Raw genomic sequence first — 25,603 nt, forward strand, 5'->3', positions numbered from 1 at the left:
ATATTTCTAATAACATTATTAATTTTTACGAAAATGATAATTTCTTCAAATATACTGAACCATTGAGAATGGCAAGTGATACTTTATCAAGCCTGATACAGCTAGTTACAATAGCGTTTATCTTTTCTTTTTTTCTTGCAAAATAATATAAGCATTCCTACCGAAATTGAACAGATTACCTAGCGCAACCCATTAAGGCCGCAGCACACACTTTTGCAGGACGCATAATACATGATGCATAAGAGATCAACAAATCATAATCCTTTTTCTCTCACTTCACGGAAGAGAAGCATTTTGATTGGTTGATTCTCTTATCAATTATAGAGAATTATTTTTCTCGCATTTAACAATGATTGGTCAATTTCTTTACGGCTTAGGGCCTCTTAAAGCGAGGTGTGGACCCAGCCTTATTGACCAATCAGAAGAAAGAATTTTCCGAATTGACCAATCAAAGAATGCTTCAGAGCATTTGCAGCGTGAATTTGATTGCACCTTCTAATTATGTGCGGTACCGAAATTAAATGGCATCTAATCACGTGATTTAACAACCAATCAAGCCTATTCTCTTCAACGTCGCATCTCCGTTATATAGGATTTTAGTATGAGCTTGCTATTCGTTGTTTACAACAAAATTGCTCAATGAGTAATTTTGATCACGTGATTTATTTTTGGCGAATTGGTAAGCTAAAGCGGGGAGCACAGACTTTTGCATAACGCATAAAGCATGTGCATAAGAAATTTCATTGGTCCATTTTCTTATGCATGAGTCAATGGACCAATCAAATTCTTTATGTATATGGTTTATGCGTTATGCAAAAGTCTGTGCTCCCCGCTTAACAATGGGCGCATTCAGCAGAAAAGAGCGCTACGAGAGCGCTCGCTGTTATTGGTATATTCTTCCAGATTTAAAATTCTGATTGGATGATCTAAAAGAATACACCAATAATAGCGAGCGCTCGTGTAGCGCTCTTTTCTGCTGAATGCGCCCAATTGTTCAATGCTCAACGTTCGATGCTGATGCTGTTGCCCAATGTGATGGCACCTTAACAGACCATGCAGACTTCGCATTTGAAGTAGTTTTTAAAAAGTACTTTAAAGTTTGCATCATGCAGTACTTAACAAGGTACTCAGAGCGATATTATATGATGCCAAGTCGGATATTTAATTTCCCATCCAAAAGAATTTATTTTCCAAGTGAAAAATTTGTTTACGACGTTAAACACTTGAGTTACGCGCACAACAATAGAGCTCATAGGTTATTTCTTTCTATGTCTTATCATGTAAGTATCAACATGTTTTGTGTCAATATTTTATTCCGATTTCTATTTATTTTTATATTTATTTAGCTAATTAATTTTTAATTTATCTCATTAAACAAACTGTCCACGATATGAAATGGATTGGCAGTAGATTATTCAGATATTGCAATAGATCATGTGTGTGTTCACTTTTAAAGATATAATATCTCATAGCATTACCAAAAATATAAGAATTTAATAAAATGTTCTATTACTACGTGTATATATCTATATAAAAATTGAGTATCAATTTTTTTCATTGATGTGAGTCATTTAATTTTTTTTGTTTGCTTTGGTTCTTATGTAAAATTGCATTTAATAGTACTTACTTGCAAGTTTGATAAGGTTATAACATTAGAAATTAAATTTATATGCTAATAAAATTTAAATAAATGTTTTTGTTTATTTGGATCTACTTGTTTTAATGTTATTTACCTAAAACTACAGCAAAATATAAAGCCTGTTTTTTTCAGCTGAATTTATCTTACAGGGTTCATTTTTTCTCTTTTTTTTTTCAAGGTAAGAAATATGAACTGTGAAAGTTTAGCAAAAAAGAACTTATCTATGATAATTCTGCTGTAAAAAATTTAATTATTATTAAATTATTTATATATATAGATATATATATTATTACGTTGAAAATTATTTCTTTGTATTTGGTTTCAGAATATATTTATAACAAAAATTTTTTTATTAATGTTTGTTGATATTAGTTGATATTGTACAGCTAAAACATTCTTAAACTTTTGTTTAATTAATACAGCAAACTTGTAATATCATTTAATTAGATTATTAACAAAAATTGAATAGATTTGATTCATCATTTCATCTATATTAAAATGGAATTATTTAAATGATAATAAAAGAACAGTGTTTGTCTCATTTCTACGGTCAATATATTATATTCTACATTTATATTTTTTTTTAGTATTTAATTGACAAAATTTCTAACATATACTTTCAAAATCTATTTTTGATAAATTTAGCTATTCCAGTAATAATCAGCCTAATTGATCTTTATATAGATATAATATTGATATTATATATAGATATAATATATGACAGAAAAGAAAATTATTAATAAGATGTTCCTACATAGTCAAATTTGTTTGAAAACGGATTTTATAAGGTATCTACTGCAAATTTTATCAGAAAAAATCCAACAAAAGTAGTGAAATTTACTAATATAAAATATGATGGCAAATTAAATACAAATATCAAGCAATGTCTGTCATTTTATAATTTAAATAATATATTTTATTAAAATGATTAACTAGATGATAGATTAGTTTCTGTTAATAATCTGTGATGAGATTATGTCTACAGTTTTTAGAACACAAGTATTAATACAGATACAACTGCCAATCTGTCATATTCTATTCTATTCTAATAGAATATATAATATTCTGTTAAAATTTGATTGCGAATTGCTAGCTTTCTATTAATATTTTACTGGATTTATTTTTAGGCTTATAAGAAAATTTATAAAGAATTTCATGCTGTGCAGTCGACATTGATGTGCAGTAGCAAATATAACTTTTCTCCAAGATTTAATATTAGGTATTTTAGTACTACATGTAGTAACTCCAATAAACAATCACCAAAGAAATCGGACTCAGAAAATTCAAACAAGAAGCCTGACGAAAATGGAGATATAAAATCAGTTCTCACTAAGCTCTCCATGTGGCTTATATTATTATATGTTACCTTAATTGCATTGAAATACCAGATAGAAATGTATTCAAATTCAGAAGTAAGTATTTTTTAATAATGATTTGTCACAGAAATTATTTAAGAAGTATAAAGTGTTATAATGTTGTGGCATAGCCCGCAGCTTCTGTCTCCTGGAATGAATTTGTATACGACATGCTGAATAAAGGAGAAGTTGAAGCGATTGTTGTAAATCCTACAATTGATCATGTTATAATTGTGGTACATGATGGTGCTATTATTAAAGGAAGGAGAAGCTTGTACAAGAGATATCATATGGCTGTTCCAAATATTGAAAATTTTGAAGAAAAACTGAGGAAGGTGGAAAAAAATCTTGGCATAAAAGCAGGTAAATAAATCGCTTGCAAAGTATTAACAAATATTATGTACTAAATTAACCGTCTTTTAATAAAATGTTTTAGGTCAAGGAGTGCAAGTAATTTATGAAAGGAAGATAGAATATATAGCGAGTATTATAAGACTTGTACTTATTGCGTTGATAACCGCAATTGCTTTTAGTTTTGTGAGAAAACGTTTCTCTTTTAAACCTTTTGAAATTATTTCGCAAATGAAACAAGCAAAATTTACTCTAGTCGAACCGTTGATGGGAAAGGGTAAAGGAGTACGTTTTGGGGATGTAGCTGGATTAAAGGAAGCTAAAATAGAAGTGATGGAGTTTGTTGATTATCTGAAAAAACCAGAACGTTATAAATTACTGGGCGCTAAAATACCACAAGGCAAGTGCATCAAACACACACACATTTTTATACAAATAAAACATTCTAAATTTATACCAGAAAATTAAATTCTGAAAATATAATCCTATCTTCAGGCGTTTTGCTTTTGGGACCCCCTGGATGTGGTAAAACATTACTGGCTAAAGCTGTGGCAACTGAAGCGAGTGTTCCTTTCTTATCTATGAATGGTTCCGAGTTTATTGAGGTATTCGGTGGTTTAGGTGCTGCTCGAGTCAGACATTTGTTTAAAGAAGCTAAAAAGAGGTTTGTCTATTTTTTTCTTAAGTTTATTTCAATGATACTTTAATTAATATTTGATACTTTAATTCCTTTTAGAGCACCAAGTATTATATACATCGATGAAATTGATGCAATTGGCAAAAAACGTTCAGAAAGCTCACTCGGAATTGGTGACCGAGAATCTGAACGAACATTAAATCAACTTTTAGTCGAAATGGATGGAATGATAGCAAAAGAAAATGTCATTATATTGGCCTCAACGAATAGAGCGGAAGTATTGGATAAGGCATTATTAAGACCTGGCAGATTTGATCGACACATTTTAATAGATCTTCCTACGTTAGAGGAAAGACAGCAGATCTTTGAGACTCATTTAAAGAAAATATCTCTAGAAGACGAACCTTCGAAATATTCGAGATACCTGGCTTTTCTTACACCCGGTTTCAGTGGTACTGCATTTATTTATAAAAACAGATTTATATATAGATTATTTTAATAATTGCATGAATAAATAATTTTTCAGGTGCTGACATAGCAAATGTTTGTAATGAAGCCGCACTACATGCTGCGAGAGATAAGAAAAAACAAGTAGATAGTAACGATCTTACATATGCGATTGACAGAACAATTGGTGGTTTGACAAAAAGAAATAATCCATTAACACCGTCTACGAAACGCATCGTCGCTTACCACGAGGCTGGTCATGCATTAGTAGGATGGTTAATGGAACATACTGATGCTTTGCTCAAAGTAACGATAGTGCCACGAACAAATTTAAAACTAGGATTTACGCAATATACTGAATCCGATCAGAAGCTCTATAGTAAAGAGCAACTCTTCGAACGCATGTGTATGACATTAGGTGGTAGAGTTGCGGAATATGTGACATTTGATAAAATCTCGACGGGCGCCGAAAATGATTTGAAGACCGTAACAAAAACGGCATATCTTCAGGTCCAACAATTTGGAATGAGTCCAGCTGTGGGTTTAGTTTCTTTCGACGAACATACTAACACGGTATAGGATAATATTTCTCTGAGTTTTCTATTCATTATATTTGCGAGTACCATATTTAATATCTTTTTTTTTTTTTTTAGAAAAAAAAACCATATAGTAAAAAGTTAGCAAATTTAATGGATGCCGAAGTAAGAAGAATAATAGGCGAAGCATATGAACGGACTCGACAGTTACTTTTGGATAACAAAGACAAACTAGACACAGTATGTATATATATTTAGAATAATAATTAAACAATATCACATAAATTTGCATGAATAAAATATTTGATAAATCCTCGACAACATATATCAATTCCAATTCGTGTTGATATATGTTGTCAAGGTTACAATCTTGAATATCATTCAAAAGGTTTTATCTATTGCTCATTGTTTACTAAAAAATTATTAACAAAAGAAGTTCCAAAATTAGTTTTCTGATACTAGGTTTATTGAATATATCTATTAAATTAAATATATCTAGTTTCATACACAAGTACTGGGCTCCGGACAGCTTCAGACAACTCCAGGAAGAATGATCCTGTCCCTCCATCTTTTATCTTTAGTAAAACCTAGAGCTCAAGAACAAAGCTCTCTCTCTCTCTCTCTCTCTCTCTCTCTCTCTCTCTCTCTCTCTCACCCCTCTCCTATATGTCGTATACTCAGTGATATACTTTAATTCGTATACAGGTGAGGAGGATTACAGAGGGAGGAAGGAGTTCATCCTTTCTCTTGCCTATATATCATAATATAACTTAATTTACAAAAATATAATAGGATATAATTTACAAAAATATAATAGGAATTTAAATGTATTGTGATTTAAACAAAAAGAATATGATTGAATATGTATTATCGTTATAGTAAAACTATAATGCATACCAATTTGTAATACAACTATAATTGCTACCAATTTGTAATACACGATATATTTGCTCTTGTTTTATCTAGGCTGGTATTCATAGTTAGTTCTTATATTAAAGACCATTTTAAGCTCAGTCTTGAGGTCTCACAATCAGAAGGCTGCATTAACGTCTTAAAACGATCTTGAAATAAGAACCGACTATAAATCTTTTCAGTTTTCATTATTTTTAGTGTTATATTATAGATTTATTTAGTGTACTGTAGAGATTCATTTATTTAATAAGACAAAGATTAATTTAGTATATAAAATAAAAGGTATGCATATTCGTACAAAAACGTAAAGCGAAGTTTCACATAGATTAACAACTAAAAATCATGGTCTATTTAAAAAATTTTTGTTAAAACTTAAACAAACAACATGCGATTGCTGAAATCTTTTGAATATCGGTTATGGCCTTGATATAATGGCTATGTCAAAGTTAAGGTGGAAGAGATTCCCTAACAGTAGTTTTACTAAATATTTTTATTGAGCACAGCTTGCGGAAGCTCTGTTGAAGAAGGAAACATTGTCATATAATGACGTGGAAAAATTAATTGGACCGCCACCCTATGGAAAGAAGCGACTTGTAGAACCAGCAGAATTTGAAAATTCTGATCCAGCTAGAGAATCCCCCTCGGTAGAAAGAGAACCCGCAGAATGAGAAATTTTTTATATAGATATTTATATTCTGTATATATATATATATATATTAGTAAAAGATGAAATATATTAAATATATTAAACTATTTTTTGATAAATGTATAGGATTTGTGTAAAATACCTTTTTTATTATATAGCGCGCGCACGCGACGCGCACACACACACACACACACACACACACATACTGTATATACTTTTTTATTTGTGTATCATGCATCTCACATCTAGTTTCTGTGACCTACAATTAAATTTAAATAGCGATAATAAATTATATCATTGAAATGGGAGAATTATATTTTTATTTCAATGAGTAGAAATAAAAAATTTCATTATAACACATAGTTGAAAAATATAGAAAATATAGATTTAAAAAATTGTTAAATCTAAATCACTTCGTATAGTCATTAGTACATCTTTCTTATTTTTTTCAATAAAAATACATACATATACTTTTCTTTTTAAATATATATATATACATTGTGTTTATGAACAACTAAGATATACCTTATGATGACAAATAATTAAACGTCTTGAGCTATAACACATTTTTGTGAATTTTAGAGATACAACCACAAAATTAAATATTCAGCAAAGTAAATACTCGTAAGTACTTGCACTTGATTGGTTTTTATGTAAAAAAAAAAGTATATGTCAAACACATGTAGTCGCGTAACAGAAATTGCATCTTAAGATGTTTGTATGTGGTTAATTATGAAATTTATATTTCGAAAAAAACCGTTATCTTAGCAATATTAAAAAGGAAGATTAGAAATATAAATTCTAAAAAATTATTTAGGTTATTTAATAATTTATAGTATTTATATTGAGATAATATAATTATTAGCAGTAATCATTAAATTATTTAAGAAAAGATCTAGTATCTCATAATACAATTATCAATATAATGATCAATATTGTCAAAATAAAGTTTATATTAGTTTACGATGTTACTTATATATATAGCACAGCTAAAATAAACAAAATAAAATATATTATTAACTTAAAAAAATATAAGGAATAATGGTAATAATATAACAATACTATTATATGTCTATACCACACATTATTGTGGTCGAATATTTTGAATAAGCGAGATAATATTGCATATTTATCATTGGCATTATAAATTGTAGGAATAGTTAGTATTTACTCAAAATTTAAACTAAGGACGATTTTGATTTTTTGTTTGTGCTTTTCTCAAGGCATTTATTATGGAACAAACCAGAATGAATTCTGATCGACATTATTCCATTTTCTTCAGAAAATACAATAAAAATCTAGGGAATAATTGAATAATTCTGATCGGAATCAATTCCGAATAATTCTATAATATATACCCAGTTCTTCAAGCATGCACCTCTTGACCTCTATCACATTTAATATCGCGATACTCTTATTGTTTAACAATTAAATCTTTGATTACGCCATTAAGAGCTCGTTCCAAGTGCGAACCGTTCCAATATATTTTTCCACAATGCTCGCAGACATAAAAAACCTGCACATTTTTCAGTACATTTAGTGGGATTTTATCAATTTGTATTCGCATGTTGTATTTGGTCGTACATGTGTCAATGTTAAGAGTATCTACGGATAAACGCCATGTACGATGTTCGCTATTTGTAAAATAATTATTTCGATTTCGAACAACTTCAAAATCATCATTCGAATCGGAGTTATCAGCATTTGTTTCTACTGTATTGTCAGCTTGATTAGGCAATACTCGATAATTGTTTCTTCTTATAATTTTCACGAAGCTAGTAGTAAAATAAAAATTTTATTATATGAAATTGAAAAAAAGAAGATATATGTATATAAATAACTAAATTGAATAAATCAATTCACCTTTGCATAAGAGCATCCATTAGTTTCTTTGGAACTTTCACGAATTCATCAAAATTACATATTTGGCATCGACTAAAAATATCATTCTGCGTTACTACAATACCAAAGTGATTTAAAACTTCACGTAGTTGGTTGTCAGCTGTGTCGGCCATTATCCTGTAGCATTTCTCCATCGATAAATACTGCTTAAACTAATAGAAAATATTAAAATAAGATATCTAAATTAATTGTTGATATAATACGAAAACAGATCTTACTTTTTCGTAATTCTTGTTACGCGTTAATAGAATCCTATTTTCGCGCATTGCCAATTTCGCGGAATCGTCTCCTCCTTGATCAAATAATACATGTATGCAATCTATACCACATAAGCGCAATTTACTGCTTAAACCACCCAACATTGAATCGCATACAACGCGCCATGTATGTGCAGGGATTAAATCCCAATTTCGTCGTTGTATGGGTTCAGATTTATTCGTATTTTGTCTGTTTGGAGTATTTCGTCTACCTTGAATATCTTCCCATCTATCCTGTTTGTCGTATCTATTACAATCGCGTCTACTTTGGCTACCACATCTACTTTGTGGATCATATTTATGATTATCGTATCTTCCATTAGCTATTTGATTTATTCTGACATTTGCGTGTTTATTCTGATTATGATTATCACGATTATCATATCTTCTTTGGTTATCGCGTCTTTTATCATTAACTATTTGGATTATTCTAGTATGTGCACTTTTATCATGATTATCATGATGATCATATTTTTTCTGGTTATCATATCTATTATCATTGGTTAATTCACGATATACAGGTCTACTCTGATTCTGTTTATTATATCCATATTTGGATGTAGACTTGTGTGCTATACCATATTTTGGTGAAGTCCCTACATTCGTGCAGTAATCCTCATTGTCTCTATTAGGTATTGTTGGATTTGAATACGTATATTTCTATAAAACGGTTAATAATGAAATCCCTAATATAAGAAATATATAATTAAATTAACTTAATATATTTATTAACCCTCTATCTGCAATCTGTTTTAGCGTAAGTAAAATTACACTTTCAAATTCTTCGAAATAAGGGGAACGATAAAGTCCAGTTCCTTTTCCTAAAATATCTTGTCGAAAACCTATTTGTTTCAAACTTGAATTTTTCCACATTTCTTGAAAGCCTACAATAGTAAAAAATAAAAAAAAAAAAATTTTGGACTGGACGGAGACAGTAAGAATATGATTGCAGACGAGGAGTTAAAATGTTGATTCTCTTAAAATAAAAAATAGAAAATAAATCATATTATATAGTATATATTTTTATACAAGTCAATTATTCTTTGACATTAAAGAATAGTATAGTAAAAGAAAAATAAAGATACATCTAACATGAAAATAACGTTTTCACAATAAAGATAATATTTTCGTTATGATTATATGAAAAATATTACTAAAAAAATATATAATTACACTTTTTCTTATTAAAGCATTATTATGTTACGTTCACATGTATTAACATAATTTGTTGCAACTTATACCTTATGTGCAGTTTTATTCGTATTAGTTTTTGTATGTGTATGCGGAATACCCTGTATTTCAGCGCAAATATCTTCAAACGGTATGGTCATATCTGCTGAATAATCTGCTAGTACATTGTATACTTCCAACAAACAATATGCATCTAGTGCTGTCACATAATAGATACACACACATACACACATATATATATATATATATAGTGACAGGAAGAATAATATATTAATAAAATTAAAACGATTACTAACCAGCATATATTATTTGACTTTCCCTCAATGGTCTCAGTTCCCAATTTGAAAATTGATCAGACTTATCGAGTCTTTGTCCAAAACATAATTCCACAAGTTTACTTAAGCTTCTATTTGTGAAACTTGGGTCACCTTTGTATGGGAAAATAAAATTGTATTCTTCTACTAATTTTGTCCATAAAAATATTAAATCAAGATATCCTTGGCCATATGCTTTAATAGATGATAAGGCAGGTAAACTATTACGTATTACAGCCGTGTCTTGTGCTATTCCAAATCCTATATGAAAAATTATTATATTATTATTATTATTGATATATAATTTTAATATCTCTCACATTTATACTATTCAATATATAAACTATGCTCTCGAGATGAAAATAATAATTAATAACGGGCGATTAAGGACAAAACTATTGCAGTACTTCGGGCATTTTAAATTTAGGGCCATGACACACAAAAAACGTACGGCAGTAAAGCTAATTTGATCAAAAAGACAAGAGACAAACAGCAAGAAACAGGAAACAAAAAGCACATTATAGAATTAGCTTAAGATGTAAGAAATAAAGAAATGAATATGTATTATTAACTGCTACTTATATTATGGCCTTACGGACTATATTGTGATTAATCAATTCGCTTACTGCTTACGTTTTGTTGCTTAAAGTTTTTTCTACATCATGGCCCTTAGGGAGTCGACATATATTAAGCAACTTAGTCAAACAACTAAATGAAAGTTCAATCTTCAAACAAGGAATTAAAGATGCTCATTCTGTTGCTATTTTGCGCCAAATCTAATGCAACTGCTCTATAGAATTTTGTTTTGTATATCACTAAAAATAACTTAAAAAGAATCGAAATGTTTAAAATTATAATATAGGAAAGAAAAATTAAAACAATAAGTTTAAAACGGACGAAGTAATACGATAGTTTTGCCCTCAATCGTTAGTTATTAATTATTATTTATATTATTGAATGTCAGATGTAACATAAAATAATTAAATTAATTCTATTTTCAAAATAAGTGTAAAATATTAACACACGCACGCACGCACGCACGCACGCACACATATATACGTTATATCCCGTAAAATAATACAGACAATATATTATATTTTAGATAACTGAAAACACATACCAATTTTGATAATATCTTTATTTCCGAACAATACAAGACCAAGTTCATTCCAAAGTTCAGGTAATGTATTGCCAATAGTAGTTATATCCAAAATGTAGACATTATCCTCAGTAGCTACTTGCATAAGTGCTAGTTCAGGTTGTTTAGTTCCTGATAAAATATATACATTTTACTTTAATTATACATTAAAATATATTAAAAATAATAGATATAATAGGGCTATCAACCAAATGATACATTTTGTAATCAGAGATTATATTATTTAATTAAAATATATTCTATAGTTCATTTATATGTTTAGATTTTGATTATAATTACCAAAGCTAGGTTTCCACTCTAAATCAATTCCAACTATATGAACATCCCTCAATCCGTTATCAAGAAATTCTTCGAATAATCGTCTATCATCTACTAATTTGATGTTTTCTCTCGGTAATTTTAAAATATGATAATTTACATTATCCTTATTTGGTTCCCAAGTTTTATCTCTACTTGTCGAAGCGCCCTCATTTATTACTGTAAACTATAACATTATGGATACTTCTCAAAATGCAAATATAAAAATATAGATAAAAGCATTATTACGTGATGCATTCTGTTCTTCTACATCTACAATAGCCCACGGCCATTCATCTTTAGGTATTTCATATTCCTTTGCCCAATATAAACCTTCTTTTGGGTCATTGGCATTAATTAACATACTTAGTAACTCTGTTTGTAATTTGGCATCATTTCCTACTGCTTCTTTTACCATTTCTCTCCAACTGGCAATATCTATATAACAAAAACATGTACTAAAATTTTTATTTTTAAGTGAAATCTTCCTAGATTGTAATATAAAAAAATGGATAGTTACTTAAACTACCATCCACATAGCGCTTATATATAAGGAATTGCAATGCTCCTTCATTTCGTTTTGTGTTTAAATGAGGGCATACATCGGGTGATAAATTATATTGCTTTATTAAACGTGCAATAAGCTTGGTTATTGGACGAATTTGTGTCAATGATATCTTAACTTCTGGTATATCATTTGTACTACAAAAATTCAGTTCAGTGAAAATCTTTATTATGTAATAATTAATATCAGATTTGAATGTTTAATAAAAAAAGTGTTACTTACTAAACAAATTGTTCCAATATAATCTGTACATTTTTTCCTGGTGCTATTAAATTGTCTAAATAAGTTGTTAATGATCTTTGAACTTCTGGACAGCCTGTTAAAAATTTATCAACTATTTGCAATTTATTTTGTAGTATGAGAGGTAGTAATAATATTTCTGGGTCCATAAAATGACTTTGCAACTGTAACATTGCTATATATTGTGCAGCTTCTTTATATTCTTTTTCTTTTATTATATCCTAGAAAAGTATATACATGTATGTGTATATATATATATGTATGTACAAAAAAGAGAGAGAGAGAGAGAGAGACACAGAGAGAGAGAGAAAATACATACAGATACGTTGTATATATAAATATAAAATAGATTGTTATATTTCTAGCAACATACCTCTATTGTTGATAAGAATATATCTTTATGTTCTACAAAATCATATATAACAGATATCGCCTCTATTAACACCATCTGTTTCATATGTTTCTGTCTTACTAATTTAAATGTTGCTAGTTTCAAATCAGGAACAAGAAAATCTTTGTATCCTTCTTTCCTTTCTTCTATCCAATTCGAAAACTCTTCTATCACTATAATGCAATGAAAATTATAAGAAGCCTATAATTTTTAAGAGATTAGAATTGCAATCTATTATATATCTTTCAAAATATTGTCTAATAATTATAGAAAATTATTTCTATAGATTATCAACATTGAGAACTACGTTTTCTAAATTTTTGTATATGTAGAAAAAAAGAATGTAAACTTATTTTGATTAGTTTATATTTTTTTATTTTATATAATTATCAATCATTAGAGATATATATATTACTGATATAAAAATCACTACCTAATAATTCTATGTTAGCTAAGTTAATAAATTATAACTGTTATATGTCATATATTGCAAATATATTTTATATAAAATTAAGCTATAAAAAGTTGAAAAAAGTACCTGCAAATGCAAGTGATTTGTTGTTTGTCATGTGATCAAAATCCGAAACATTGACAAGAATTCTCAATGTGCTAAGATATGGATTTGGAGCAGTCTCGAAGTAATCCGTCAACGTTTTGCTGACACCGCTACATTTTTTCCCTACGATTGACATGATTACGCATTTAATATACGTAGTCAAGTGACAAAATATAACAAAACGCATGAGATAATATTGAAATGCTCACACAGTGACCACATTCGATGCAGAGTATCGAGCCATGTTTTCGTAGCATCATCTATAGAAGAGAAGAACAACAAATCCATATCAATGTTCTGACGTCGGCTCATCACTTAGAAATTCTCGAAAATTTTGAATTTCGTCCGTCGTTGGCAAATATGTCGGCTGTAGAGAATATAGCGAATTCGGATATTCTCGTTTTGGAAACACTCGAAAAGTCGACAATAGACAAATAGAAAATATCATGGAAGAACACGAATAATCGTAATATAAGAAACAAGAGAATAACAAAGGAATGCTATTCATTTGACATTACGTCACAATATTAACGAGAACAAACGTTGGCTGAGACCTCATCAAGCCACGTTCGTGCCTTATCACATCTATAGTCAAAGATATCGTGTTATATAGTATCTTCTGAAATCTGAAGTAGATTGGTTAAATCTCGATAGTGCTATCAAATACTATCGATAATTTTTACTATCGAATATATTCGAGAGTTTCAGAAACTATCGACATTTTAAGATGCTTTCACATGCAAACCCTATTGTAGAACGGGCTTAAGTTTTGGCCTTACGGCCTCTACTGTGATTGGTCAATTCGCTCACCTTAAGTTTTTTGTATACCATGCTTGATGTTAGCTCAATTTTTAGGTTAAATTAAATTTTGGCATGGAGAGACTAAAGCTAAACATGCATTGTCAAATATTATGACATAATTGAATATTTAATGCTCGACATGCACAGGTGATGTATTCGTAAATTATTCTTACATAACTCTTTGAGGTTAAGTATTAGTGCGAATAGTAATTATACAGTTTAGCACTCCGCAGCTTAAAAATTGATAAAATTAGGCTTATTCGTTTTTATACGAAATAAAAGAATCTGTCAAAAATAAATATCTTTCTGTCTTGAGAACGGAGGTATTAATCGGTAAAGTTAACGACTATTTAGGTCGGGAGACCAGAGAATTTCTTTTTATAAACACAAATTCTCTGCTTTAAAAACAAATTCTTTATTTAAAAACAACAATTATATATAAAATAATTTGTGTTTTTAAAACGGAGAACTTTTTGGGTTTGTAAAGTAGACAAATATCTAAAATGTATACATTTGTGGGGCTATAAAGTAGGAAAATATGACCACAGTACTTGTTCACATTGCAGTGTTGCATATCTGTAACAGATTTCTAATCTTTATTGATTAATATCTCGGTTCATATGACAGAGCTACTTTTATTTCTACTAGAAGAAAACTCTTTCGTTTCATGCAAAAACGCGTCAAATAAACCTAATGTTATTAATTTTTAAGCTGTAGAGTACTAAATTGTATAATTACCAGTTTATAAAACCATTTTAGGCATGCGTCGATCCTAACACAATTACCATGGAAATATGATTCTTCTAAGTGGAATTTATGGCGAATGTACAGAACACAAGCAAATTATAAAACTAAAGAATATGAAGGTCGCAAATTAGTGGGGTAATAAGAACTAAGAGAAAAAGATTTTTTGAGCAATCCTTTTATTTTAATTTTTGTGTGTTATTATATATTTTATAGTATATTAAATAATATTTAAAATAATGTTTATATTTACTGCAAACAATATAATTTAACATATTAGGCCTGTTCTTTTTAATGATCTTGCATAATTTATGTTTTTTCTTTTTTTTCACATTAGAGAGAAAAAGGAAAAAAATGAGTACTGTGCAAGAAATTCAGCTAAAAAGAACAGATTTATTTACTGATTCATATATATATGTGTATTATAAATTATATGTTTTCATTACAGAATATATCAAAGTATCCAAATTTTTTTGTTCTTTAGCTTTTCAATGGAGAAAATATACTATGTTGTTGCTGATGTAGGAAATTATAAAAATTTTTTACCCTTTTGCAAAAAATCTGAAATTACTTTGAAAACCGAAGACTTCTTGAAGGCCAATTTAGTAATTGGATTTCCACCTATACATGAAAATTATACTTCAACAGTGACTACAGTATGTCCAAGAATAGTCAAAGCCGAATGTAAAGATGGCAGATTGTTTGATCATCTAGATACCTTGTGGTTGTTTAGTCCTGGATTGAAAAATAATTTGGACACATGTGTAATTGACTTCTCCTTGTCCTTTGAATTTAAATCTACCATTTATTCTCAATTGTCAAATTTATTTTTTAATGAAATTGTGAGGCAAATGGAGAATGCTTTCCTTCAAGAGGCTGCAAGAAGATATGGCCAGCCATGTTTAAAAACAGTACAGCTACAAAGATGACACAAGATATGTATAGAAATCATTGAATATATTATACATAAATTTTTTTTTATTTAATAAATTTATCTATTGTTATCCAATTCTTTTTAAAATAAATGTATGTAACCTTAACAAGATTGTATAACAGTAATAAGACAATAAAGTTTATAGGTTCTAATAAATAAATCTAGAAAGAATAATTTAAAAAGGAACAAATACCAACAAGAGTTAACATTTATGGAGCGTTTAGGGCTATCGCACACAAAATTCAGTAACAATAATCATAAGAACTTAAGCCAATGAGCCAATTAGGATATTGCTTTAGATCTCATGATCCAAACCTCTTGTATACGCGCGTGCATGTGTCTTAATACTTTTATACAGACAATTAATTATGAATGCCGACCTTAGATCACATTAAATTAAATGTTTAAATATATCATTATAATATTCGTAAATTAATTTTTCAAAATTTAAATTTATATTAAATGAGTAAAGATTTAATAACTTTTGGAAATCTAATTTGATACAATATGTTTATATATTTAATGTAATATCAATCTAGAATTAAATTCTTTATCTTTTTCACATATTTTTAATAACTTTTTGATTTACTAAAATTCTATCTTACATTATGTCACAATCAAATTGTTAACTTTAGTATACATTGGTGTATATTTATTTTTACATTATATATATTTACATATTATATTTTCTCTACAGTCCGCGATTACGACTAAATTGATATTCCCTGTAATTACTGAAAATCTATATTATGTGTATCATAAATTTTCAGTAATGACAGTGAATATTAAACGCAGTTTACTTGTCTAACCTTCGACCGACATTCACATAGAGATCGTCAGACATATTTGTTTTCCCGCATTGCTAGTTTCTGATTGGTCAACGCAGTTACTGCAAACACAGAAAGTTAAAGTTGAATCAACTCGCCAATTTGTGGAATGCAGAAGAAACGTTTGCGAAATGCGTTTTGCGTGCTGCAACTTATGTTGACAGGGCTTTAAAGGAGTACGGTAATGTTTGCCGTTTTTTCGCGCTATATGTACTGCGCTTAGTGCCAAGGTACGACGGGGAGCACACATTCTTGCATAACGCATAATACATAATGCATAAGAAAATGTACCAATCAAAGTTCTTCGTTTCCTTCCTTGCTATGAAATAAAGACTTCTGATTGGTTGAATTTTTATATGTGTTATGCTTTATGCAAGAGCTGTGCCTCCCGCTTAAAGAAGTAAAAACTCGTAATTCATATATTTGTGGTTTGTTTCTTGTTTTTTTGTCAGGTAAAAACAAATTATGAAAATAAGATCAACAAAAGCGGAAATGAAATTTTTGATATTTTTTTCTTATGTAAATTACATAGTTACCATATATAATCATGGCTATATTACTGATAATGTATCGTTTTACATGTTGATAGCTTCCTATACGTCAGTTTTATCTGTATCTTTTTCATTCTTATTGTTTTCATGATATCTACGGTTTTAAATATAAAATCAGGATATATACACATGCACGCACGAAAAAAATAAATATTTGTTTATGACTGATACTATAGACTTCCTAATTCTTGAATTTATCTTTCTAAATTTATTTTTCTTTTTTGTGCTTCTAAAAATTATTTTTAGCTTTTGTTCAAGAAATATTGTGTTAAATATTCACAAAATATTTCGTCAGCACGTTAAAAAATCAGAGATTATACTCAGGATCATGCGATTTTGATAACATATGTTAAGATTATTGATTTTGGAAGGTGCTAACTTTTTGTAAGCGTTTATCAATATTGTTCAAAAATATAAAGTGCGTGTTTCTAATAATTCTATTCATGTCGACAAAATAATGCGAATACTACCTAAGTTAATTACCTATTCAATATTAATGCCAGTTTGATTGAAGTAATTTCAAAGACACAGCCGATCCCGCATCGGAGTTATCAAGGTGTATTGTGCTTATACATAGATATGTATATGGAGTTGTAACGGACTCGCATGATCGCCAATGTATGTGTGTGCGCATGCCTGCTACGGTACCTTCGCGCGCGTTGCAACGAACGTTTCGAGCGATAGTCCGACACGAACGTCCGCGTGGTATGCGGCTGTCGCGTGTAACTCTCGTAGCGTACGCGACCTATACGGAGTGATTGGCAATCGTTCGAGGTTCACCGTGTGCCGAGAGCGAGCCGGATCAGTGGCCGTGCGCTGTCGACGCTACGCGATCGCGTTGATCGATCTCCCCAGCGGCGATTGGCGGCGATCACTCGACTCCGGTTTATTCAGTATATACTGACGAAATCGAGAGTCGCGCGGAGTCGCTCAACGAATGGACGGCGCGCTCACATTGGCGGTTACGCCGTAATTTAAATTAAATCGCAACCTGAGATCTTCGAATTCTTTGATTGTGCTCGCGCAGATCGGTCGATACGCGCGTCTGTCGCGTGAACATATATGAACGATATGCTTCAGAGTCCGGGCGATATATTCAGTGCTTCCCGATGGTGATCGACGACACCGACGTTTGATCGACGAGCGGTATTTATTATATGATGCGACGGCGGCGGCTACAATGAACGTTCCGATCGTGGCAGGGGACATCGTCGACGATGCTGGCTTCAATCGGCCGCAATTTGTTCGGGTAAGTTTTGATATCACTGCAGTGGATTCCTATATCGAATTTCACGGTCCCGCGACTTCAAATTAGCAAACTTATCGCGCTCGAAGGACGTCGAGGATGACCGTTGAGTTTTCGCTTTTATAGCGCGAGTTATAACGCGGATCTATTGTGAGATATCCTCGAGATTCCCGAGGCACGATCGGTGACATACGTCGATCTCGATATGTTTCCACCGATCCGCCGGAAACGATCGCTCTGTCAAAGGCTACTTTCACTTTCGCTTTTATCTGGCGATGCATTCAGGATCGCGTTTATCGCTAAAATACTGCCGCCACTTATTGTTGAAATGAGTTTTACTTGCGTTGCATTCCTGTCATATTTAGTATAAAACGCGCTATAATCTCTCTGGATGAAAGCAAACGCGATTCGTGCGCAAGAAGGAGAAAATTTAAACGTGAGGAAGGCCTACAATAATCGTAGTCCCGCCTGATCAATGTAAAATAAATATCGAACACGAGAACAGAATGCAATTTACAATGTAAATTATTAACAAGTTAAAAAATTGATTTGCAACGCCACGCTCATGCATAACCTCGTGCATATAACTAATTCTAAGTATCCTTCAGACGTAGGTGTGATATTATTGTACAAACATGTAACACTGTATTAACTATACGTATGTTGTATGCATATGTTAAAATTTTGTCGCGACGGACTGCCGAACGGAAATTTCGTTAGGTATAAAACCGGTTACAATAACGCATTCCATATGATACGCAATTTTGAGAGAGATTGGCTGATAATAAAAGAAGTTATCATGCTTTTCATTGAGATATATTATAGTCTAGAATGTATCTCTTTTCGAGAATTTTTTTATTCTCGTCGAGATCTATTAATTAATTAGTTATTTTAGTAATAGAATAATTTATTTACTTCATATGCTGAGAAAGGATTTGGTTTACAATTTTTATCTTAACCACACACGCGTTTCCATTCATTCCCTATAACTACTTGACTAAATATACAATAAAAAAATGTATAACATATAATTTAACATGTAATACATATGTATTGTATGTACGCTTGTAAGTCAGTGTGACAAAAAAAAGTTAAATTTAAAAATTCTGTAACTTTGTAAGTATTTCATTAATTTTAAAACTTCTTTTTAAATCAAAATGTTATAAACTTTATATTTTAAATATATACAATTTAATCAGATAATGTAATCAATTTTAATCAAATATGAAAAAAATGTTTAACCTATATTCTTTGTCATGATTGTTTTATAATATGAAGCCATTTGTGACAAAAACTGTGATATTTTATATAAAGTTATGTTACAAATAATCGTACTTTCTCATATGTTCTACAGAATAATAGAATATTTGGTATATTAATAAAATTTTTATTATAGTGTGTGTGTGACATTTTCTAAACAATGCAACAAATTTGGAGAAAATACAATATTTAAAAAAAAAAAGTTGTACATTCCAAAATATATTTTTAGAGAAGAATTTATTCTGAAATCTTTCTATTTTTTATTAATTGTTTTTTTTATTTTTCATTAAAATTTCATTCAAATGAAAAATTTAAATAAAACCTACGCATATATAACTTTACTTAACCTTATCTTAAAAATAATGTCACGCTCACATTGCGTGTTTGACGATATACTATCTTAATCACAAGATATTTTTGTGTTGAGAATGTTTGTACTCGCTTCTCTGTAAGTGCAAGAGGATGAGTGATATTCAGCTTTTTTATGTTATAATCATAATCCATGGGATGTTATATATATACTTTACACAATACACTTGAGCCATATGCGTCGCGAGATATTGAGTGCAATCGCGCGTTGAATCTCCGCGGCATTTTGTAGGAAGATTTCACAAAGGTACGACGCATATAGGCATTATCATCATGGAAATAAAAGATAACAATACCTGCCATCCTGCTATGTTCAAAATAATTGTAAACTTGTCTATAGAGCTGCAGATACCAACGTTGCATTAGTCATACATCCTCATTAACATCACATTTTGTCTAGTTGCTTCATATGATTGTAAAGTTACAATTTTAATTACAATTGCATTTATTTATTAAAAATGTTCGACGAACATTCGCTCTAAAATTTTATAACTATACTATAATATAAGAGTATACGATTTTTGCTTACAATGGAAATATAAGATTCACATAACAAATATTATATTAAGTTCGCTTTCGTATGACTGAATATGATTTTCTTTGTTTGATTGCACGTTCAAAGATTTGTATTGTTCATAATGCTAAATTCATAATGTTAAATTACACTACTCAACAAAAAATAGGGAGGGAACACATTCGAACACTTTCGAACAGGCTAAAAATTGGGCAATATTCAGAACATCATAACTCGGTGAAAAATCATCGCAGACAAAAAAATTATAAAAGCTTTTTAAAGGTTGAAATCTCTATTTACAAAATCTGTAATTGAAATTTCAATATAACTGATTTTTTACGGAGTTATACAGATACAAATCGATATCCGTCAAATTTTGCACAAACTTTAAAAAAGTTTATGATGTGAAGTAAAAATTACACGAAAATGCGTTTTACAGCAATCGAAAGAATGAATTTTTACCTTTTTGCAATTTGCTTTTTTAATGAATTTTGTACGATTTTTTTTTACCGAGTTGAAGCAAAAGCGATCAGTTAAACAATTCAACTTAAGTAAATATATTAAATTTTATTTAAACGTAAAATTTAGTTTATTATTTACTGAATACTCTTCCGTTATGTACGTTACAGTTCGAAATTGACCTCCGAAATGAATTGGTTTACATTTTGAAACACACATTAAGAAAGTTAAAAATGTTATTTAATAATGATTGGATTACCATCTTTTTTAATGTTCTCTTTGTCTCTAATAGTATATATATATATTTATGTTGCTTATGTTTACATATAAGTGTCTTGCATTTATTAAAATTATTATACCTACATGCCTAATTTTTAACGGTATAAATGGGCGACTTTTATATCTCGATAACAATGAAACAATTTACCTTGGCTAGAGCGCGATGTGCTAGAGCGACCCTTATATTCTTAGGCTTCATCCAATTGACATAATTACCTTAACGAGGTACATCGCAGAAAGAGCACGTGCCTATTGTTACCTTGTATTCTTAAGAATGCGTGCCTTTCGCTCGTGTTCTGAATGTATAAATGATAAAATCACAATACTTACGCGGATCGCGATTACTTTTCGATTAAACGCCAATTGATAGCAATACAGACTCACGTCTACCTTAAATGTTTTTGATATGAATTTGAAACTGAAATCGCTTCGCGAACTCAAAAAACAAAAAGTTCAAAATCGAAACATAAAACGTCTTTTAGATGTCTTTAAGACGTTTTTGGTAAATATGTCAATCAGGAGAGAATTTTCCAATGACCTTTCAAACTTGTTAGAGGTCACTCAAGGTCATAATCTTGACAACATGTGTTAAGGTCATCGGAGAATTTTCCTTCAATCGCTATATTAGCCGTATCTTTTTTTTTAAGTGTTTTTAAAGACATCTTTTAGGAGTCTTTAAGACGTCTTGTATGTTTCGTTTTCAGATATGTATTATCTGAAGAAACCGCTATTTCTCGATTAAAATTATAAATTTAATATTTTTATAAACGCGATTGTAAATTTTGCATTCATTTTGATAAATATATAATGTTATTGAGATAAAATTCAAAGTGTCTTGCATATATCTATTAAAATCTATTTAAACAGTGTTTGTGAAGAAATTGTTGATGCAAAGGCGTGTTTGGATTCTCACCTGTGTGCTTCTCGGGTGTTATGTCATCGATCTTGTTTAACGTTCGGTAAACAACATGACATCCGGGGAGAATCCAGGTAGGAATCCGAACATGTCTCATATGAAATTTACTGCTTTATGAAAATTTTAATTATACAAACTGCAAAACATGAATTGCAGAATAAATTATGTTTACTTAAGAAAGTTGAATGTAATTTAGAAATAATAGTTTGTTAAGGAAATGTTTGTAAATTCAGATGTATGTGTCACTATGAGTTACAATCCTTTTTTCACAGAACAATTTTAATTTACATCATACTTTTGTCACAAATAGTAAATTGTGAAACTACGCAATGAGAAAAATGATTACAGACATTCATAATAAATAATAGTTACGAGACATACATAATAAAATGACGAATACGTCATCTGTGCATTTATATTGAACATGTTTATCAATTTTTAACAAGTACTTTTTTAAATCTAAATCAGTATAGGTATATGTATATATGGTATCACGCAATCTATGTTGTCACGAAAGAAAGAGCATACATTTTTTAAAAAGTACAGCAGCGAGCAACGAACCAAACCATATCATTCCTATAATTACTATTTTTACGCATTCCACAATTGAGAAATATAAATTTGTTTTTCATTTTAATCCTTTGTAGAGGCGTACATGTCTGTTCAAGGGAATAATCATTCAGGGAATTTTATCGGACTTAAGGATTATCATTGACTCCATCGCTAGATTTTGAATGATTTTACCGTACTTTATCGAATTTCTAGGAATTCATCGGACTTCTGATAGGTTATACGAAATTTCCATAGCTTCTGATATATATACACACACACTATATAAGCATATATAAACAGAGTTCCGGCTGCTACATATTTTTAATCAATTTCTTAATCTCCGTGTCCAGCTTAACACTTTGAGAAAAACTGGACACGGAGATTAAAAAATTGATTAAAAATATGTAGCGGCCGGAACTCTGCTTAAAAATGATTGTAGAGCATAGAACTCTGCCAATACTAACTAGAAGTACTAACTGGCGTTAAAACTGGTATAAACAACAAGCACTTTCTCCAAGTGTCGTGTTGTACATATTTAAATTCTATAATTATTAGTAATTGTTGGAATTTTGTTTTCATATTTTAGTTGAACTCGAGTATTAATTGAAGTACTAATTGGAACTGTTGCCAAAATTGATAATATTTGTGGTTTTTTTGGTATTTTAGAAGAGAAAGTATCGTGGTAGATTCTCGAAGTTAGCACAACATTTTCATTTTCAATTTTTTAATATTACAAATGCGAAACTATCGTTTATTTTTATAAGGAACTGTAGAACTATGAAAAGTGCTACTAGAACTGTTGTAATTTTTTTTTATATCGACAGAATGTGTCGTGCTAGCTTCACAGATCCATAAACAAACAGGAAGCACTTGTAAACGTTAGCGAGGTTTCCCTTAGCTAAAACAGCTATATTCACTAATGAATTCACACTACTAAATTCACTAACGTTATAACGAATTTTATTATCATTTGTTTTGAATTGAAAAAGATTTAGGAAATTGAGTGAGAGAGAGAGAGAGAGAGAGAGAGAGATCGCGTAAGAACTTTAAAATTACCTTTCACATAGATAATGTGTCTTTGCAAGAGACATACAACTTTGTACTGTACACGCGCTTGTATAGTAACAAAAATAATATACATAGGTACCTACATTCCGCTATGAAAATAGAAGTGTTCGTGGACGCGGACTATGTCACGCATGAGAGGGTTAAGCCGCTCGCGTACGGCTAAATGCACGCGGAGGTCAGACGTCGCGGTGCAACGCTCACCGGTAGTTTACCTCCTTCGAAAGTGGAGTAATGCGCGCAAGGTCGGCGGCCAGCTGGCCGCACGTACATCGCTTTACGTCGTTTTACGTCGCTGCTCGCATTATCGAATCTCGAGTCTGCGACGACAATCCTCGCGATTGCGAACCCCCGCCAAGACTCGGGATCCTCGAAGAGGATCTCGCAGAATCTCGCAAGTTTTGATGCGTGGTAAGCATTTATGAACTTTTTGCTGCAATATTGTAGAGATGTGTGCTGTATAAGAGTTGCCTTGACTTAATGGGTCCTTTCAATTTTATTCTTGGACCAAAGGTTTAACAACTTTAAAAATGTCACTGATTGGGATACCTTAAATATTTATTACATTGGAAACTTGTGGATATATTTCTTAATGTTGAATTGATTTTATGATTGCTCATAATATTACCTATTGCGAGTACCGAAAGATCATTCAGTTTATTAAAAATTATCTAAGAAATACCCATGATACTAGAAAGAACGTCCGATTTAGCTTTTTTTCTACAAGTTTTTACACTTTTTCTATAAATGTCGTGGTAGGATCAGATATTAAAAAATTAATTTAAAAAATACGTACCCACTGGAACTCTGTTAAAAATGATTGCAGAGCAATAGAACTCTGTCAGAACAAAAATTATCGCTAAAAACTGTTATAAACAATCAGCACGACACTTTTAAGTGTCGGTCTGTTTTCTAAAAATGCGCGGGTATAAAAATGGGTAATTGATGAAATTTTATTTTCAAAGTGCATATATCAGTATATTTTTATCTACTATCGGAAAATGTTGTTAAAAACTATCGGAAAGTGTTGTTAAAAGTTATTATTTGTAATTTTCTTGTACTTTAAAGGAAAATTGTTGTGTTAGATTCGCGAAGTTAACACGCTATATCTTCAAATTTGGGGGTATGTTAAGTTAGCACCTCAACTATAGTACTCAGGAGTTCTGATTAGAGTTCCCACTTCCTTTTGACGAGACGAAGAGTTTCCTACAGTTAATAACAAGAGTTCCGCTCAATAAACATTTTTTTTACATTTTTTAAAAATGGGGTGTTAACTTTTTATCGAATTTCGAGGTGGAATAGTTCTGAGCGGCTTAATAGCTTCAATTTGCGATTGCTTAGAGTTCCTGATATGTAAAAAAAATTTTCGAATATTAAAAAAAAATTAAAAATTTTTGAAAAATTAATTTTTAGATACAATAGTTCTGATGATAATTTCTGCTTCTTTTTGACGATACGAAGAGTTCTCTATGATTTTTAATGACATACGCGCTTAATAATCATTTTTTAATAATTTTTTAAAAATGTTCTTATTTTTTTAATATTTTTTATAGAATTGTGCCAGCCTCACAGAGGTTGCATCCATCTAAAAAATACAAAGATTATTGTTATGGTTCAGATTTTGACTCTCTATCTCAGTCATTTCAGACTCAGATGTCACTGGTACGAACAGAACTCATTCTTACCGACCA

General features: G+C 30.4%; 3 protein-coding genes across 3 annotated transcripts; 2 read left to right on the forward strand and 1 right to left on the reverse strand.

Annotated features, from left to right (window-relative positions):
• Positions 1–980: 980 nt before the first annotated feature.
• Spg7 (SPG7 matrix AAA peptidase subunit, paraplegin) lies at positions 981–6,566 on the forward strand. The gene is made up of 9 exons (XM_018549158.1): positions 981–1,280; positions 2,767–3,051; positions 3,126–3,357; positions 3,431–3,745; positions 3,841–4,009; positions 4,082–4,434; positions 4,509–5,002; positions 5,083–5,205; positions 6,381–6,566. Exons 1-9 carry the CDS (start codon positions 981–983, stop codon positions 6,543–6,545), a joined length of 2,436 nt encoding a protein of 811 aa, XP_018404660.1. The 3' UTR covers positions 6,546–6,566.
• Positions 6,567–7,737: 1,171 nt separating this feature from the next.
• Positions 7,738–13,972, reverse strand: Nbr (exonuclease mut-7 homolog). Its single transcript, XM_018549197.1, has 13 exons — positions 13,605–13,972; positions 13,378–13,518; positions 12,822–13,012; positions 12,431–12,669; positions 12,164–12,345; positions 11,893–12,081; positions 11,626–11,823; positions 11,308–11,457; positions 10,170–10,448; positions 9,924–10,072; positions 8,644–9,342; positions 8,387–8,577; positions 7,738–8,298 (listed from the first exon to the last, which is right to left on the reverse strand). The coding sequence occupies exons 1-13, from the start codon at positions 13,705–13,707 to the stop codon at positions 7,938–7,940; spliced, it is 3,072 nt and encodes a 1,023-aa protein (XP_018404699.1). The 5' UTR covers positions 13,708–13,972; the 3' UTR covers positions 7,738–7,937.
• Positions 13,973–14,227: 255 nt separating this feature from the next.
• Positions 14,228–15,870, forward strand: LOC108781332 (coenzyme Q-binding protein COQ10 homolog B, mitochondrial). The gene is made up of 3 exons (XM_018549271.1): positions 14,228–14,343; positions 14,956–15,078; positions 15,425–15,870. The coding sequence occupies exons 1-3, from the start codon at positions 14,327–14,329 to the stop codon at positions 15,867–15,869; spliced, it is 585 nt and encodes a 194-aa protein (XP_018404773.1). The 5' UTR covers positions 14,228–14,326; the 3' UTR covers position 15,870.
• Positions 15,871–25,603: the final 9,733 nt, after the last annotated feature.

This window comes from Cyphomyrmex costatus, unplaced genomic scaffold (assembly GCF_001594065.2).
Source record: "Cyphomyrmex costatus isolate MS0001 unplaced genomic scaffold, Ccosl1.0 scaffold8, whole genome shotgun sequence".
Taxonomy (NCBI): domain Eukaryota; kingdom Metazoa; phylum Arthropoda; class Insecta; order Hymenoptera; family Formicidae; genus Cyphomyrmex; species Cyphomyrmex costatus.

Bases quoted from the DNA above. Each gene is read 5' to 3' on its own strand.
- Spg7 (XM_018549158.1), top strand. From the start codon at position 981: ATGCGCCCAATTGTTCAATGCTCAACGTTCGATGCTGATGCTGTTGCC. The intron at 4,010-4,081 runs GTTTGTCTATTT...AATTCCTTTTAG, and splicing joins TTTAAAGAAGCTAAAAAGAG to AGCACCAAGTATTATATACA. The intron at 5,206-6,380 runs GTATGTATATAT...TATTGAGCACAG, and splicing joins ACAAAGACAAACTAGACACA to CTTGCGGAAGCTCTGTTGAA.
- Nbr (XM_018549197.1), bottom strand. From the start codon at position 13,707: ATGAGCCGACGTCAGAACATTGATATGGATTTGTTGTTCTTCTCTTCT. The intron at 13,519-13,604 runs GTGAGCATTTCA...TGTCAATCGTAG, and splicing joins GCATCGAATGTGGTCACTGT to GGAAAAAATGTAGCGGTGTC. The intron at 8,299-8,386 runs GTGAATTGATTT...TTTTACTACTAG, and splicing joins ATGGATGCTCTTATGCAAAG to CTTCGTGAAAATTATAAGAA.
- LOC108781332 (XM_018549271.1), top strand. The intron at 15,079-15,424 runs GTAATAAGAACT...TTTGTTCTTTAG, and splicing joins GAAGGTCGCAAATTAGTGGG to CTTTTCAATGGAGAAAATAT.